Source organism: Panthera onca, chromosome B3 (assembly GCF_046562875.1).
Source record: "Panthera onca isolate mPanOnc1 chromosome B3, mPanOnc1 haplotype 2, whole genome shotgun sequence".
Lineage (NCBI taxonomy): Eukaryota > Metazoa > Chordata > Mammalia > Carnivora > Felidae > Panthera > Panthera onca.
The window spans coordinates 37,439,274-37,457,076 of NC_138344.1; the positions used below are offsets into that span (position 1 = coordinate 37,439,274).

Consider the following 17,803-nt stretch of genomic DNA (forward strand, 5'->3'; position numbering starts at 1 on the left):
CTCTTGAAGAATAAGAGGTGGTGGTGTTGGCTGCATGGCACCGGGAGAGAGTGTGGGGGTGCGGGCTGGTCAGTGGGGAGGGCTGTTAAGAATGGCAGCCTAGAACGTGCGCGTTGGAAACTGTGAAGGGATGTACCCACGGGAGGGTTCGTCCCAAAGGCATTTGGGCAGCCTGGGCTGGAAGACGACGAGGAGACATCGTCTCAGTTTCCTAATGCTGCTCTAACAAATGACCACAGCGTTTTAAAAACAGCACGGGTTTATTATTTTACAATCCTGGAGGGCAGAAGTTGGAAGCGGGTTTCACGGGGCTACAAGCAAGGCATCAGCAGAGCTGCGTTCCTGCTGGAGGCTCTAGGGAGAATCCGTTTCCTTGCCTTTTCCAGCTTCTTGAGGCCACTTCTTTTTTTTTTTTTTTTTTTTTTAATTTTTTTAATCTTTATTTTTGAGTGAAAGAGACAGAGTGTGAGCGGGGAAGGAACACAGAGAGAGGGAGACGCAGAATCTGAAGCAGGCTCCAGGCTCCGAGCTGTCAGCACAGAGCCCGACGTGGGGCTCGAACTCACAAACCGTGAGATCATGACCTGAGCCAAAGTCGGATGCCCAACTAACTGAGCCACCCAGGTGCCCCTCGAGGCCACTTCTATCCCTCGGCTCCCGGTTCCTTCCTCCATCTTCAAAGCCAGTAGTAGCCTGGCATCTTCAAATCTGACTCCGCCTCTCCACTCCTGCCAGTCTCTTCTACTTTCAGCGACCCTTGTGATCACACTGGACTGACCTGGATAATCCAGGATAATGTGGGGCACCTGGGTGGCTCGGTCGGTTAAGTGTCCGACTCTTGGTTTTGGCTCAGGTCATGATCTCACAGTTTCATGGGTTGGAGCCCCGCATCAGGCTCTGCGCTGGTAGCGTGGAGCCTGCTTGGGATTCTCCCTCCCTCTCTGTTCCTCCCCTACTTGCACTGTCTCTCTCTCAAACAAATAAACTTAAAAATAATCCAGGATAATCTTAAGATTATTTAAAGGTTAGTTGGTTGGCAACCTTAATTCCCCTTAGCCACGTAACATAATCTATTCATAGTTTCTGGGTATTGGGAAGTGAATTTCCTTGGGGGGGGGGGGGCTCTCATATTTTGCCTACTACAGAGGGAGGGAGGCAGGCAAAAAAGTGGGAAGCCACAGGGACTGGGGAGTGGGTGTGCGGGGCTGTATGTGTAAGTGGGGCAGGGGTGCCTGGGAGGAGGTAGCCAGCCCTTTTGTGCATGTCCTGGTCAGCATCAAAGATGACTTAATAATGACAGCAACAACCCACGAGGTGGGTGTCATTATCCCATTTGACCAATGAGGGAACTGAGGCTCAGAGAGGTTAGGTATCCTGCCCAGGGCCACACAAGTCAGTGGGAGAGCTAGGATGTGGGCCCAGGTCTGTGTGACTTCAAGCCCATGCCTTTCATTGCCACATTCCACCATCTCCCCCCTAGGACTGCCAAAAAAGGGCCCTGGAGGCCATAGGGTGGAGGAGAAGGGCGCCATTTGCATGTCAGAAGACTCACATTGAAGGCTGCCTCTCTCACTGCCTTCCTGACCAAGGTATTTAAAATATCTTTAGGGACACCTGGGGTGGCTCAGTCCGTTAAGGGTCTGACTTTGGCTCAGGTCACCATCTTTGCAGTTCGTGGGTACAGGCCCCGCATCGGGCTCTGTGCTGACAGCTCAGAGCCTGGAGCCTGCTTCGGATTCTGTGTCTCCCTCTCTCTCTGCCCCTCCCCCACTTGCGCTCTGTCTCTCTCTCTCAAAAATAAATATTAAAAAATACAACTAAATATCTTTAAAACAAATTATGATTACAAAAATAAGGAATCTGAGGAGCACCTATACCCTGTCACTCTGCAGCATCTATTGGGATCTTGTTCCCAGGAGGCAGGAGGGCGAGGCCACGTCACTGAGTTGGCTGTAGCCCCGCCCTTCCCCCTCCATTTATTTAACTGCTATTATCCCTGAATCACCTGAATGCCCGGTGCTTCCCCCCGCCCCCAACCCCCCTCGCTGCTCCTGCCTTCCTGGGCTCTCACTGGAATGAGGCTGATGGGTGGGGTAAGAAAACAGATAAGGATAGCACATCGAGGCCAGGCACTGATGGGGGCTCTGGGGCCACAGGGGGACAAGTCTGTCCACCCCCCTACCCCTCCCTCCTTGGAACTGCATTTCAGCCCAGCCTTGGAGGATAAGTAGGAGTTAGTTCAGAGACAAAGGGGTCATTGGGAAAGGTATCGGGGCTAAGGGAACAGCCTGTACAATGGCTGGGAGGCAGAGAAGACTGGGCTCATTCGGGGAGCAGAGCATCACCTCCTGTGATGGAAACATGGAGTGGGAGACAGAGGCGGGGTGATCATGCTCTGCCCTCGCAGGGGTGCTGAGAGGACCAGATGAGGCAAGGAGAGGCTGAAAGCAGTATGCCGTGCTCAGCTATGCTGTAACAAAGTGTTATTTCTTTTCTTTCTCAGAACTGAAGTGATCTGGACCAGGGAACTCTGGGTACCCCGTACCCTCTTTTTCCATCCTGCTGCCCTCACTGCTTTTCCCAGCGTGCACCCCCACTGCTTTCCCTACTATGGTCCCTCACCCCCGCAAAAGTTGGGGGAGGATAAAGAGCACATCCTTGGGAAGAACCTTCGGCGCAGCCAGACTTCCCCCGACTGGATGCCTTTAACTAAGTCTGTGGGCAGGAGAGACTTTTTATCCCTTGCAAGTTAATGCAAACTGTTAGGGAGATAAATAAATGACAGGGCTGCCGATGGACTGTTGGGCTCAAAGGAGGGAAATTTGTCTCACTTTAGAAGAAGGACCTGGAGGGCTCAGCCCCATCGACTCGTTCATTGTGCTGTTATCTGCCAGAGAGGTGGTGACACCGCAGCAATTAAGACAAACTTTAGTCTATAAGTTCGCGCCTGCAATCTCTGGCTTCAAAACAAGACAAATGATACCGCCAAGGGAGGAAACAAAGTCTTTTTCAGACTCTGTCCAAAGTCACAGCAAATATTTGTAGTTGTTCAGCAGAAAATTTGACATTACGAGGCCTGGGCTCTGCCACCCCTACCCCTGCCCCACATTAAAAGGCATCTCGGTGGCTTGCTTCAACCCAGGCTGCCTCCAGGACTCCGCCTGGCCTCCCCCTGAGGGGCCTCGCCCAGCCAGCCCTGCCCCACCACACCCACCTGCTCCCCAGTTCATGAGCACCCCTGGCGGATCAGGGACACAATGTCTGCCGGCCCAGCCTCACCACTGAAGGCTGGCTGACTTCCTCCCGCTTCCCGTCTGCTCCTCCCGCTCCATGCTGGCAGCTCATGCCCACGGAGGACCCGGCTCGGGGACCAGGCCCTGCTTCTGACCACCTGGGCTCCCCTGCCAGCCCCTCCCCACATCCCCACACCTGCTGGCCTTGGCCACCCGCACCTCAGAGCAGAGGCCGGCCGCTTCCCACCTGCTCGTAGTGGAAACACCCTGACCCTCAGTACAGAAGTTAGGACATGGTCCAGGTACAGTCCTGGGAGTCCACCCGCCCCAGTGCAGTGTCAGGAGCCGCTGGCCGCCTGGGCTGTGGAGAGCTGTCAGCGCTGGCTCCCTCCTTGTCCTCTAGCTCCCACTGCTGCACAGCTTCCTCCCAGCTTGCCCGGCACTGCCCTCCCCCTCCTCCCTCCCCCGCCCCACGCCCACAGGACTCCTGTCCCCTGTTCTCTCTCCCATCCTCCCTCTGCACCCAGAACAGAGGCTCCCACCTTGATAGGGCCCAGACTTAGCTAAAGGACGAAGCTCTAATGGGGAATCTGAGCAGTCGGTGGGACAGACCTCTTTGAGGTGGCATCGTGGCTCTCTCTGGGCTCCCCCAGCCAATGTGGAGGCAGCTGTCCATCCCCTTCTTTTATTATTTTATTCTATTAATTTTATTTTATTAAAAATTTTTTCATGTTTATTTTGAGAGAGAGAGAGAGAGAGAGAGAGAGAGAGAGAGAATGGGCAGAGAGAGACAGGGAGAGAGAGAATCCCAAGCAGGTTCCGTGCAATCAGCACAGACCCGATGTGGGGCTTGATCTAATGAACCGTGAGATCATGACCTGAGCGGAGATCAAGAGTCGAATGCTTAACCCGCTGAGCCACCACCCAGGTGTGTCTGCTCATCCCCTTCTGACCAACCTGTGTGATGGACAGGGTCTGGGAGAGCTGCCAGCCTGCCTACCCATCACTCCTGGGATGTCGCTTTGAGGTCATTCTCCGGCCTTCAGTTGAGGGTACACAGACCTGGAAGCATATGCCTTCCTGAAAAGGTGCGGGCATGTTCAGCTGGAACACAAGGCCCTAGGTCCTTGGCCTCCAGACAGGGCCCCTGCAGCCATCCTTAGCCAGGTTATTCAGCCCACCTTGCACTTGCCTGCCCATCCCCCACTGAGGTGGGTTCCTGGCTGGAGGCTCTGGGTCATACTGCTCTGGGCCACAAGGCATTGTCTAAGCACATCTGGGAAGCAAGGATCCCACGTTCCTCCCTCTGTCCCCATTGCTTTTTTGGAGGATCTCTAAAGTTCTGGGATTTTGTAACCTTTATTTCACAGTTGGGAAAACTGAAGGACAGAACCAGGAAGGGACAGTGGGCTGAGTGCCAAAGGGCCTCCTTACCTCCAAGCCAGGGCGGCAGCACCTGTTTCCCAGGGTGACCTGGGGACCCTGCAAAGATGCTTCTGTCCTAGAAACACTCCCCTTCAGGCTCCCCTGAGGGTCTGAGAGGATGGAGGCTGCATCTAATGGGGTTCTGGTCTCCAGGAGGCTCTGGTTAGAAGGCAGATGGACTTTACTGAGGGTTGGAGCAAGAGGCCAGAATAGGGCAGTGACAAGTCCTGGGGAGAGGGGGAGAGGGGGCTGCCCCAAGGGCCTGGGACCTGAATACCCCCTCCTTCCATTCTTCCAGCCTTCCCTCCCACACCTTGGAGCACCTTCCCCCTGCCAGCCCTGGCCAAGCCCCGGGGAGAGAGGAGTCAGACGCATCCCTGCCCTGGAGGGGCTCACAGTCTGTACCCAGAGAAGGCAATAAAGAAGCTTCCAAGAAAAGGAGCCATTTGAGAGGCCTGATGGGAGGCATGGGAGTTGGCCACATGGAGGAGGGTGGGGGAGATGGTTGGGGTGACATTCTGGGAAGAGGGAAGAGGGGATCTGCAAAGATCCCCCTCCAGCCAGGGGGAACGTTGCAGGAAAACCCCCCCAGTAACTGCCCAGTTCCCCATCTTCCCAAGGCTTTGAACAGAAGGAAACTGAGACCTTGGGGGCTGCCCCAAGGCAAGGGATTTCATCATGGGGTCCAGGAGTGAGAAGGCTCCAGGGGGTCCAAACCTTGGTTGTGAACAAAACCTGTGTGTGTGCATGTGAGTGCACGTAATTCGGGGACAGAGTTTGTTACTTGCTTGGGATGCTCGTGGGGGTAACCCAGGCTCCAGAATATCAGGGCTGGGAGAAGCTCCAGGATTCAGTGAAATCAACACCTGCATCTACTGAGGAGGAAACGGACACTCAGATGGAGACGTACTCTGTTTAGCCAGAGCTTCAGTATGCCCTCCAGAGCAGTGTCTCCCAGCGCCATTGGGGGGCGCTCTGCCTGTGCGACCTGGGGGCTGGTCACAGAGCAGACCCCTGGGCCCCATTCCCCCAGGTACTCTGTGCACCAGTGTGTGTGTGTGTGTGTGCAGTCTCTGTGCTAGATGGAGGATGGAGCACATGTGTGCGTGGGAAGCTGACTTCCAGAGCTGTGGCTAAGGGTGGGGTTCTGAGTCCCAAACCATACTTTGCTACTTACTTGCTGGGAGACCTCAGGCCATGTCTCTTGGCCCCTCTGTACTTGTTCCCCATCTGTAAAATGGGCAGATTAATGTTACCACCTACCTCACAGGACTGTCGTGAAGATGACCGTCTCAGTAAGCCCTCAGCATGGGGCTGGCATGGAAGGCCTGCTCATTTTCTCTACGTCCCCTGGCTTCCGATTTAGGCATGACAGGCTTGCTCGGTGCATCTTCTCAAAGCAAGGATGAGCGTTAAGCCTGGGTGGTGGCTGGTTCACATTCTGGGGTGGTTAGACCCCTCTGGGGAACCCCCAAGCTTTCCCCACTCCCTGAGCACCTCTTCCTTGGAAAGGACCTGGGGCCTGAATGCCCCTCCTTCCATTCCATGCAGCCCTCCCTGCCCTGAGCACTGACTCAGGGAGCAGCAGCCTTGATGGCCTGGGCCTCATCCAATTCTGTGACCTTCCTAGCCCCAGGCAACAGCAGGTGCTCAGTAAGATGGGCGCTCAGTTTGAGGCTGAGGGGCAGCTGGAGGCCGTCACCACCTTGAAAAGCGTTACTAAAAGTACGACTCTGATCCTGCAGGAGAAAACAAAATGATGCCTCATGTAGGGTGGCTCCTTCACGGGCGACAGACTGAGCATGGGCTGGAAATCACAGGCCAGCCACTTCAGCCATTCGGCCAACAAACATTCACTGGGCACCTGCCAGCTGGGCTCTGTTCTTGGCACTGGGGATACCGTGTGAAGGGAACAGATCTGAATCTCCGCCCTTGTGGAGTGTACATAGGGGGCAGGAAGCGAGGAGATGGCAGATAAATTGTAAAAGCAGTGGTTTATCACACAGTCACAAATGCAGTGGAGGAAGGTGTGTAGGGAAAGGGAACAGGAGTCCCAAAGAGGTTTGGAGGGCTGCAATTATATATATATATATATATATATATATATATATATATATATATACACACACACACACACACACATATATATACACATGTATATACGTATGTATATATACATGTATATACGTGTATATATACATGTATATATACGTATATATACACGTATATATACATACGTATATATATGTATACGTATATATATATACACGTGTATATATATATATATATATATATATATATATATATTTAAGTTTATTTATTTTGAGAGAGAGCACGCAGTAGGGAAGGGCAGAGAGAGAGGAAGACAGAGAATCCTAAGCAGGCTCCACACTGTCAGCGTGAAGCCTGATGCGGGGCTCAATCTCATGAACCGTAAGATGATGACCTGGGCCAAAACCAAGAGTTGGACGCTTAACGGACTGAGCCTCCCAAGCACCCTGGAGGGCAGCAATTTTCAATAGGGTGGTCAGGCAACTCACTGAGATGCCATGTGAACATAGCCCTGATGGGTGTAGAGGTGAGCCACGTGGATATGTGGGTGAGAGTTATTCTCACGCCAAGTACAAAGGCCTGTGTTCCCTGGCATACCAGTTGCCTGTACCTTATCAACAAAATAATTGTGTTCTGGCTCAATGCAGCATGAGCTGTGCTCCCGCACGTGGTGATACAAGGATTCTGGCTCCTTCCACGTGTGGCTCAGCCCCTCCCACCACAGCCATTTCCCACTGAGCAGGAGAGAGAAAGTGTAGTGGAGAAGGCACCTTAGCACCTACCTTAAACTTCTTGGCCCTGAAGCAACATACAGTCTGTTCTCTCATTCTATTGACAAGCACTGGTCACGTGGCTCTCTTAAATGCAAGGGGTACTGGGTGACATCCTCCTGGGCTGGGCAGGGACTTCCCAGCAACAGCCCTTCACTGTGGAGGGAGCGTGAACCTCCCAGGGTCTGCTAGATGTCTCTGCCGCAGCCCTGAGTGGGGAGTGTGTCTGGATGTCCAAGGATCAGTGAGGACACCAGGTGGCTGGAGTACGCTGGGGGTGACCGGAGTTGAGATCAGAAATAACGGGGGCAGGGGCACCTGGGTGGCTCAGTCGGTTAAGCATCCGAGTGGGCTCATGTCATTATCTCATGGTTTGTGAGTTCGACCCCAGTGTCGGGCTCTGTGCTGACACCTTAGAGCCTGGAGCTTGTCTTTGGATTCTGTCTCCCAATCTCTCTGCCCCTCCCCTGCTTGTGCGTGCTCTCGCTCTCAAAAATAAATAAAACATTAAAAAAAAAAAAGGAAATTAATAGGGGCAGACTGTAGGGTCACACAGGCCATTGCTGGGTCTTTGGCTTGTCCTGTGGGCAAGCTGAGCTCTGCTGGAGGTTTGGAGCAGGAGAGGGCTGCGATCCCCCTTGTTTTCACTGACTCCCTCCAGTGGCCGTGTGGCGAACAGACTGCAGGGGCAGGTGGGAGTGGGGAGCATGGTAGGAGGCTGTTGCAGGGGTCCAGGTGTGGGGCCTGGGGTAAGGACAGGAGTGGTGGAATTGATACATATTGAAGGTAAAGACAACAGTCTTCCAGGTAGGCTAGATGTGGGGTGTGAAGGAGAAAGGAGTCAAGGCCAAGTGCCAGCATGTTAGCTTGGGTGCTGGGAGTACGGAGATGCCATTTACTGGGACGGGAAAGTGGTGGAGGTGGCTCTGAATGTGTGTGTGGCGTCAGGAATCTGCTTTTGCGTGTGGGAGATGCCACTTCGACCTGCAAGTGGAAACCCAAGCCTCTCTGAGCCTCAGTTCCTTGCCTGTAAAATGGGGGTAACCACACTTACCTGGGCAGGAAGATTCCCGGAGAGGATGGCTGTGAATGGCCCGAGATGAGTGAGGTTCGCAGGGTGTGGGGTCAGAGGCAGTGATGGGCAGCTTGCTGGTGGAGCCGGAGGTGGGGTGTGGGAGTGGGAGATGGGAGAAGGGCCTCTCGGAGCCACTCAGGGCCTTTTTCCGACTCCTGGTCTCCTGCTCCCTCCTTACCCGCTGCCCCAGGACAGATCACGGTGTTGAAGCCGGTGGGAAAGAGAGTAGGACAAAAGCCAGTCTGGCAAGGAGCACACAACGGGGGTCCTGGGGGTCTGGATCTATTGCTGGCTCAGCTACTCCTTCCACGGGACTTGGTCTGGGGACCCCCATGCCTCAGTCTTTTGTCTGTCAAATGGGCTGGGCTGTGGGGCTCCTCATAGAACATCTGGAAGCACTTGGGGTGCCTGCAGGTGCCTGGGGAAGGGCAGCTGAGTGGAGGACCCTCCCTCACCCCCCACAGTACCACCCGCATGTGGGGAGGCAACCACAAAGCAGTAATATCTTTATTCCCATCAGTGACGCTGACAGGGCCTGACCCTTTACAAAGAAAAAGGTTAGGAAAAAGAGGGGCAGGGGCACAGGAGCCTCCATTCTTGATGCCCCCACCCCTCTGCCCACCCCCAGTCAGTGCCTCCAGACCAGGAAGGGCAAGGGCTGGCCACTCTTGAGGGCTCCCTATGCTAGCCCATCTGCCAGCGGAGTTGAAGGTGAGAGCAGGGAAGCCGGGCCCAGCAAAGCTCTTCAGGTGCAGACAGCAAACGGGGCGCAACAGGTAGGCTGTCCCCTTGGTGACCAGTCCTGGGCTTTCAGCGCCCCTCTGTGGCGTCATGGGGGCCCCTGTTGATTCCGCCTCTCTTCCAGTGCCCTGCATACCCACATGGACACCACGGTGGCATTTCCGTCATTGAACTGCATGATGAACGGGTGGCCCTGTGGAGGGGAGGAGAGGCTGTGACACGCATTCCCCAGACTCTGTGCTTCATTACACTCAGCAAGGCCTGTTCTCAGCCCAGACCCTTTTTCTTCTCCGCACTAGCCCTGTGAGATAAGGAGGACAGCTACGAACCCATTTCTCAGCTCGCTGACTGAGGCCGGTGGTGGGGAGGTGACATGTCTGTCTGCAGCACTCGCTCACTGCGCGGCTCAGATTCTGCCTGGTGCTCGCCTACTTCCTCCTGAAAGCTGCCCTCGGGTGAGGTCCTGTCCCATGTGCACACTGCCTGGCCCCACATCACCCACACCACTCCAACAGCTGGCCGGCCAACGCCTGGCTCCCGGGTTTCCAGTGTCCCAGTCCAGCTGCTGCCCACAGATCAGAGGATCCTCTCGTCTGAAGCTACGCCAATCCCTTCTAGTGTTCTTTGTCTAAGGCTCTCTGAACAAGTCCCAGTGCACGAGTGGAGGGAAGGCCAATGTACCAGGGCAAGGGGCAATATGCTGGTGGGTGCAGATCACTCTGCTTCCTGGTGACAAGTTGGGGGCTCGACTTTGGAGGGGCCGGTACTGTCTCTGCACGGCCTGTCTCGGGCTCTAACCTACTTAGCCCATAGGCAGGCCAGGTTATATTTAGCCAGTCCCTTCCCGTGCGGTACTGAGGAATCAAGATTCACACTCACAATCTTACGGCCTCCTAGGAGTTCCCAGGGAAGGTCAGAAAAAAGTAGTGGCAGTCAAAGAGTCACCTTGATCACAGGCCAAAGGTGAAAGGAAAACTGAAAGGCATGCTCTTCCCTCCTCCTTACCAACTGGCTTCTTTGCTAAAGAACACACATAGGCAGCTTCCTCCTCTACCAAAAACGTAGCCAGAGACCCAGGGAGCCACAGTGGGTGGGCAGAGGTGGGGGGAGGCTCCTTGCTTCCTTCCCTGCCCCCCACCTCCTCCTCTCCCTCCCCTGCAGTCTTCCAGATCCAGCTCCCCTGCACCCTCCAGCTTTCTGAGTCCTTCTTGGGCCCCCCTCACCTCCCCACTGGTGTGAGCTGGGCTCCCAGCACTGCTTTCCCAATATACCCCAGTCCTGACCTGCAGCCCTGGGGGTAGCCAGCCGCTGGCCACACGTTTGAAGCTCCAAGCTGCCTTAAAACGAGCTCATCATGTGGCCAGGAGGGATGTGGGCCCAGGGCGCGATGCCCTGGGTGTCCAGACCCCAGTGTCTGCAGGAGTGACCCAAGACCAGGTCAGGGGAGGGAATGGGGCTGCCTGGTCAGACCCGAGATGTCTCTGGGGACAGGAAGGAAGATCATCGAGGCTTCCTTACCCTGGACTGATGTCACATCCCCTTTGCTGGCTTTCCCAATTCAGGCAAGGAAAACCGTCCCCAGGAGCATCCTTCATGGTCTGGCTCAGAGACATACAGAACACCGGTGGGGGTGCAGGGAGGGAAGACACTCAGCTTAGAGGGTGCCAAGGACCCCCACCCCAGGGCAGGGACTCACCCAGGCCATCACGGAGCGCGGCCTGGAGCCAGTCAGGCGCCTCCTGTGATCTGCTTGAGACATTCCATGGGGCTCCCAACACATCTGTGGGGCGGCCGAGGGAGCAGGTGCCCCTTGTGGGCTGTTGGGTAAAAAGAGTGGGAGGCCAGCTTGGGTTGGTGTCCCGCAGGCAGCGCAGACCTGGGTTGGGGGCTGAGGCAGGAGAGGCCCAGGAGGGCCTCTATCTTGACCCCCATTCGGAGTTCTCCCCCCTGCATATACGCCTACCCCACACCCGCCTTCCTAAATCGCTGCCTAAATAGACGGAATTCTTCCTGAAGTCCGAGTGTCCACATTTCCTTTTCTGGAGGCTCAGGAGAGACGACCTTGCGCCCTTGAGAAGAACAAAGGGAGAAGCTGTGCTCAGGAGCCGATGGGCCCCCTCCCCCCAAGCCCGGGGTAGCACAGTGTCACTTTCCCAGAATGCCCGGTGACTTTGGGGCCCATATGCTCCATCTCTGTTATCATCTGTTCGGGAACAAGCAGAGCGGAACTGCAGGAGGGGAGAGTGGAGGCATTCCTTCAGTTGCGGGCAGGCTGATGGCCGCTCTGCAGGGAAGCATTTGCCCAAGTGCCCTGGGAGGCGCAAGGGGGAGGCGGTGGCTCTGGCAGAGACTTTGCCCCTTTCCCGCCCTCCTCGGCTGGGAGGTGACTCTCGTGTCCCGCGTATCCCTGAAGCTTTACCCCAGCCTGAAGGGAGTGACCTGGACAAGTGGTCTTGTCCCCAGCTGCCGCTGACTGGCTGGGGGGGAGATGAGTGGAGGAATCACAGAGGGAGGCAGAGAGGACAGAGACAGAAGGATATGGAAGGGGAGACCCCGGCCTGTCCAGGCATCCGGGCCTGCGATGTGTGAACTTGGGAGCTGTTGGCAGTGTGGGCCGCCGTAGGAGTGAACGTACCAAGAGAGCCGGTGTGCGGGAAATGAGAGCACAGAGAGCAGCAGTGGACCGGGGGGGGGGGGGGGGGGGGGCCACGTTCCCGGGGGCCTGGAGGCAGCTCTGCTCGCAGGGCCCGTGAGCACCTCACGGTTCGCGTGAGAGGCACTGAGTCATAGGTGGGTGCTATGATCTCCACTGTACAGATGAGGCAATGGAGGCCGCTGGCTCGTGGCCGACATGCCTGGGCTCCCGGAGCTGGGGCTGGACCACAAGTCTCTGTAACCCAGGCCCATCATCCGGGGTTCTCCTAGGCTGACCTGGGGTGTACAGAAGTGGGAGAATCAACACGCAGATCGCGATCCCCCTCACCTCATCTCTGTCATGATTCAGTCCCTCCCAGACAAAGGTGGGCCTCAGGCTGCGAGCCTGAACTGCCCCAGGTCCTGACCTCCGTTAGCACTGTCCCTTGGACGCCCTGGGAGAGTGCTTGCTCTGCCATGGTGGCAGGTCACTCTCACTCGACTCCCCCTATCCTCATCAGCCTGTGTGGGGAAGCAGGGAATACCATCATCCCATTTTACAGAAGAGGAAACTGAGGCCCAGGGAGGGAAGTGGCTGGTTAAGTGCTGGCGCTGAACTCCAGTCTTCTGGTTTCTGTGCTGGTGTGTCTCAGGGCTGGACTATGTCCCCTGTGACCCGGGCACTTCCTCTTTATAATACAGCGACCCTCCTCCAGCCCCATGACATGTGTGATGCAGGAACTCCTCATGAGTTTAACGAGCAAACAAAATTCGATGGACAGTTCTGGGAAAAGCATGAGAATCACTCAGCCACTGAAGTGCCTGGTTCCCAGGTGGCTCCGGACAGGCCTGGGCAGATGCCGGCATAGCCAGATGCTCTAGGAGTCCAGGCAAGGCCAGACGCTGGAGCTGGATGGAAGCTACACCCTAAATAACACCGAGTCCAGCACCGTGGATAAGTGCTCTGTGCCGGGCACTCACCAAGGGCTTTGGTCCTGATTTTCCTACAAAAATCATGCTCACTATGGAGGTGCACACAGCTATGTGCACCCGCCTTCCAGATGAAGCAATAGACACTCGGGGACCTGTCCGAGGTCAGCAAAGCGACCTGCACGCAGCTTGTCAGGGGCATCCTGCCCTGTCCCTGCCAAGGTGGCCGGCCTAGGCACCCGGACCTCTGTCCTCCAGCCAGAAAGTATGTTAGCAGCCACTCTGCAGGGGCTGACAGGGCACGTGCCAGGCGGGGACTGCGGCTGGTCTTGCTGGCCTTGTCACCAGCGGTGGGAGCCACTCTCATTTCCTGGATTCTCTCAGGGCCAAATGGAACAATTACACTGGTGAGTGCTGAAGTATTATGGTCCACAAACTTCGTCACAGAAAATGGAGGCACAATGAAGGCAAAAGGATGGGACTGCAAGAGGTAGGATGACCCCAAAAGTGGGACGTGGAGGGGGAGTGAGAGGGACGAGCCAATGGCAGCCAAAGACGGCTGGTGTTGCCTGGTGCAGACGCGGCCGCATGGGGCTGAGAAGGGATCGTGCTGGTGCAGCTTGGGGAGCAGGTGGAAACAGCTCAGGAAGAGGAACTGTAGTTGTTCCTGCTCCTTCAACTCGGCAGAGTGACCGGTGTTTCGCCAGAGTGTAACTCTCTGCCTCTGTAATTTAAATGTCCCTGCTTTTTTCCCATCGGTTTCATTGTGATGAGATGCCTTCCTGACAGCAGGGCGCTCCAGAGACCCTCCCATGTGGGCAGCACTCTGCCCTCTGCCAAGGGGGAAGGGAGACGGTGGGTGGCAGGGAGCCAGGGGGTGGTTAGTGTGCCCACTGTGTGGGCGGGAAATGGAGGCCCCGAGCCTGCAGTGGGGATAAATCCTGCCTGAGGCTCAGGTATTTGGACTTCTCACGCTCTGCCCTTAACTGGGATTTGACTTTCTGCCTAAATGGGAATTTACCCATTTGAGTCTTCACACTTTGTTCTCTTGTGTAATTTCCTAAAGAGCATCGTGCATTTGAATCCTTTAATAATATGCAGGTGTGGCTGCAATGCCGGCACATAGTAGGCCCTCAATTAGTAGCAGGCCTGTGGCACGACAAAGTCACTGCGTATTGTGTATGTGTGCATCTACTCGTCAAGCACTTGCTATGCGCCTTCTGGCTGCCTTACATCTGCACATGGCCTTGAACCCTCCCAACACCCTCATTTACAGACAAAAGAAACTGAGGTGCCAAGAAATGTGACATGGGTCAAGGTCATAGAACTAGAAAGTAGCAGACTTGGGATCTGCATCTAAGACTCTCTTCTGTCATAGAGGACATCAACTTCTGTGCTCCTTGAGGTCAGGCACAGTGAGTTCTAAATTTCTACTTTTTAAAAAGAGTATCTTGTACTTCATAGGTGCTCAACAGGTGATTTATTTTTTATTTATTTTTATTTTACAGAGAGAGAAAGGGGGAGAGGGGCAGAGGGAGAGAGAATCTTAAGCAGGAGCCCGGTGGGGGTCGATCCCATGACCCTGAGATCATGACCTGAACTGAAATCAAGGGCGCCTGGGTGGCTTAGTCAGCTAAATGTCCGACTTTAGCTCAGGTCATGATCTCGCAGTTTGTGAGTTCGAGCCCTGCATTGGGCTCTGTGCTGACAGCTTAAAGTCCGGACCCTGCTTCAGATTCTGTGTCTCCCTCTCTGCCTGCCCCTCCCCTGCTCACGCTCTCTCTCTCAAAAATAAATAAACATTAAGAAAAAAAAAAAGAATCAGACACTCAGCTGACTGAACCACCCAGGCGCCCCTCAAGAAGTGATTTTTAACTGGTAACTGCAGTTAGGGTGCCAAAAAGGCATATGTGTCCCTCCCCTGTTCAAAGTCCAATGTGTTAGGCACTTCTATTCAAATAGTTTACTTAATAATCAGCAACTCTAAGCATTAATAGTATCTCCACTTTATAGATGAGGAAACTAAAGCACAGAGAGATTGAGGAACCTGCACAAGGCCATACAGCTTCGATACAGTGTTGTCTCCAGAGCCCATGCCCTCAGCCATTGTGTTGTCCTTTGTTATCAGTGCCAGAGCTGGAAGATGGTGGCATCCACCCTGTAGGCCAGCCTCCCCTCAGAGCAGAAGCTGGATGGTCTATTTGATAACCCCAGCTTCCCTGCTTCTCTATTCCTTCTCCTTGGGTCTAGGCTCCAGAGAAGCAGGAAAACTAAGGTCCAGTGCCTAGAAACTTTCCAGGGCTACAGAGACCAGACCCTAGAGGTAAACACAGAGAGAACAATCAAAAACAGGATGTCCAACAGCAGGCTGGGCTCCCAACTGAAGATCTCACACTATGGGGCCTTTGTGTCTCCTCTCAAAAAATGCCACCTCTCCCAGACAGAACTGTGCAAACACCTTCCTCCTGACCTCTCTAGAGAACACACTTGCTCTGCTATGTGTTACCATCATTTGAACCCACTTTATCCTAACACTAGACTGTTAGGATAGTCTAGGATAGACTGTTAGGATAGAAACCATTCAAAAGCAAGGCAATACTAATCGCACAGCAGCCGCCAAGAAAAGGGAGTTGGATTGACTGGTAACTTATGGCATCTCCCCAGGAACCTGATGCCAGGCTGAGAAGCATCACAGGCTGGGGTGGGAAGGCCTAGCAAGAAGGCTCCACAAGCCGAGGCTGCTCTAGACTCTAGGGGGGGCCTCTCTGGACCACAGGACTCCCCTCCCACAGGGTGAGCCCCCGACCACCAGGCACTCCTCTCCCACCAAGGAAGCTGCATGGAAGAGAATTCCAGGGACCCATGAGCCTGCTGAAACAAGCAGGCCCAGCCCGGTTACACTTCAGCCAAGTCTAAACCAAGTAAAGGCTGCTTGGGTGGGCTGGCAGGGGCAGTCTTGGGATTAGGTGGGGCCTGTAAGGGGTGACCTGAGAGGCTTCAGGGGCCCCAATGTCAACACACTGCCCAGCACTCCACCTTTCTTTGCTGGGCCCGCAAGCCTTGCCTGAAGGCTCTCTGCACGTGCCTTCACGGTTCCAGCCCTAATGGCAGGGCTAATGCTTTAGTCTCTTCTCAGCAACAGTGGAGGAGTGGTAGACGGGACCTCAGAGACCAGTGGGGCCGCAGGATGTGAGGTGTGTTGGGGCTTCCACATGTTTCATTCAAGTTGTTAAGAAATATTTTCACTATATTCGTAATTACAAAATAACATACACAGTCAGATGCTTAAGTCAACGTGTCACACTGAATACTGGCAATTCATCACCACGGACTGTGCTATTAGCTTATTTTTTTTTTCCGGCTCTTGGAGGAAAGTCAGTCTGCTTGTTAGATCGGTGCATATTACTTAACTTCTTATCTGTGGGTTGACAACTAGGAGGGGCTGTTCTGGTGCACTGGCCTTGGAACACACTCAGGGCTGTGATGTCCACTCACACTGTAATGATCCATTGGGCTGTGTGAGTGCCACACGGGAGCCAGGTGCACTGAGCCCATGAAGTATGTCTGCCCAGAGGCTGCCACGCGATGCCCAGCAAGGGGGAGAGGGTCAAGGCTGCTCTGAGTTTCTGATGGTGTCAGTTCCAGTAAGTTCTGAGTGCCTCTTGTCTGACCTACAGATTTTGAAAAGCAACTCATATGAACAGTTGCTGGTTACTCGCAATGACTAAGGTTCGAAATACAAGTTTTCTGCTACTCCTTTTTTAAAGCTTCTCCATGGGTTTAACTGATGCCTAAGTTGAGCAGGCAGCCGGGGAAATCAGGGTTTCCGTGATTCTGTGCTACTGAGACAAAAGCAGATGGGGCGCCTGGGTGGCGCAGTCGGTTAAGCGTCCGACTTCAGCCAGGTCACGATCTCACGGTCCGTGAGTTCGAGCCCCGCGTCAGGCTCTGGGCTGATGGCTCAGAGCCTGGAGCCTGTTTCCGATTCTGTGTCTCCCTCTCTCTCTGTCCCTCCCCCGTTCATGCTCTGTCTCTCTCTGTCCCAAAAATAAATAAACGTTGAAAAAAAAAAAAAAATTAAAAAAAAAAAAAAAAAAAAAAAAAAAGCAGAGAGAAACTGAAAGCTGATGGCAATAAAATCATAACTGTCACCTATGAGCCCAGCTCTCAGATTTTTGTGTTCTTCAAGAGAGGTCTCATAAATGACTTTATAAAGAAGTGTCAACAATGAATACTAATACATTCATGCTGGAAAAACCACCCTCTTTTCTATATTGAGATCCTGCATTAATTTTACATCATAAAAAGCATTCCACTGCTAAAGGTTCAAAACTACATATCGAATCCCTACTTACTGAGGAGAGAAGTTCAGCTTAGAGAGCGGAATGACTTATAAAAGGATGCACAGATGTCTGATGTCTCTGCACCTGCTGACAAGTGGCAGGGCAGCGGGCAGCCTTTATACTATTAATTACATGACATAATAAGTCATAATCACCCCTGGGGTCAACTCCGCCTTTCAGGCCGGGCATGCCAGGCTGGTCACCAGGGGGAGCTGGGGAGAGAGGTGGCTGGAGGGGAGACCCATGAGGGACTCAGCAGGGAAGAGCTGAGGTACCTCAATAGAAATCCTCTCTGTCCCTGTGTGGGGTAGCGCAAGGAGCCCTGTACAAAGAGTGAGCAAACCTTCTCTTGTTGTTCCAGAGTGATGGCTTGGGAAGGGCTACAATCGCCTGACTGTAGAGGAGAGACTGATATGGGGGGGGGGGGGGGGACTCCATTTCCCAGGCTTCATCATTCCACCAGAAGGACTTCTGTTGTTACTACTTTCCTGAGCCTTGCCCCCACGGACAAGGAATGGCGACACTGGGAGGAAGGACTGAGTGTGATGAGCTCAGGGGTCTCCTGCCCACCGGAAGGGTGTGTTCTGGTCTGACCTCTTA

General features: G+C 54.2%; 1 protein-coding gene and 1 long non-coding RNA gene across 15 annotated transcripts in view; one reads left to right on the plus strand and one right to left on the minus strand.

Annotated features, from left to right (window-relative positions):
* Positions 1 to 1,130: 1,130 nt before the first annotated feature.
* On the plus strand, positions 1,131 to 2,798 carry LOC132668965 (uncharacterized). Its single transcript, XR_009605902.2, has 2 exons — positions 1,131 to 1,589; positions 2,504 to 2,798. It is a non-coding gene; the product is annotated as an uncharacterized LOC132668965 (long non-coding RNA).
* A 6,250-nt stretch (positions 2,799 to 9,048) lies between these two features.
* Positions 9,049 to 17,803, minus strand: part of MAP2K5 (mitogen-activated protein kinase kinase 5) — a 270,908-nt gene continuing 262,153 nt past the window's right edge. For 10 of the 14 annotated variants that reach the window (XM_078448784.2, XM_078448783.2, XM_078448782.2 and 7 more), the window contains one exon: positions 9,049 to 9,489. In XM_078448784.2, the coding sequence (XP_078304910.1) occupies positions 9,385 to 9,489 (105 nt within the window). In that variant the 3' untranslated portion in view covers positions 9,049 to 9,384. The remainder of the gene's footprint in view (positions 9,490 to 17,803) is intronic. The other 4 variants (XM_078448790.2, XM_078448789.2, XM_078448788.2 and 1 more) reach the window with 1 other exon arrangement.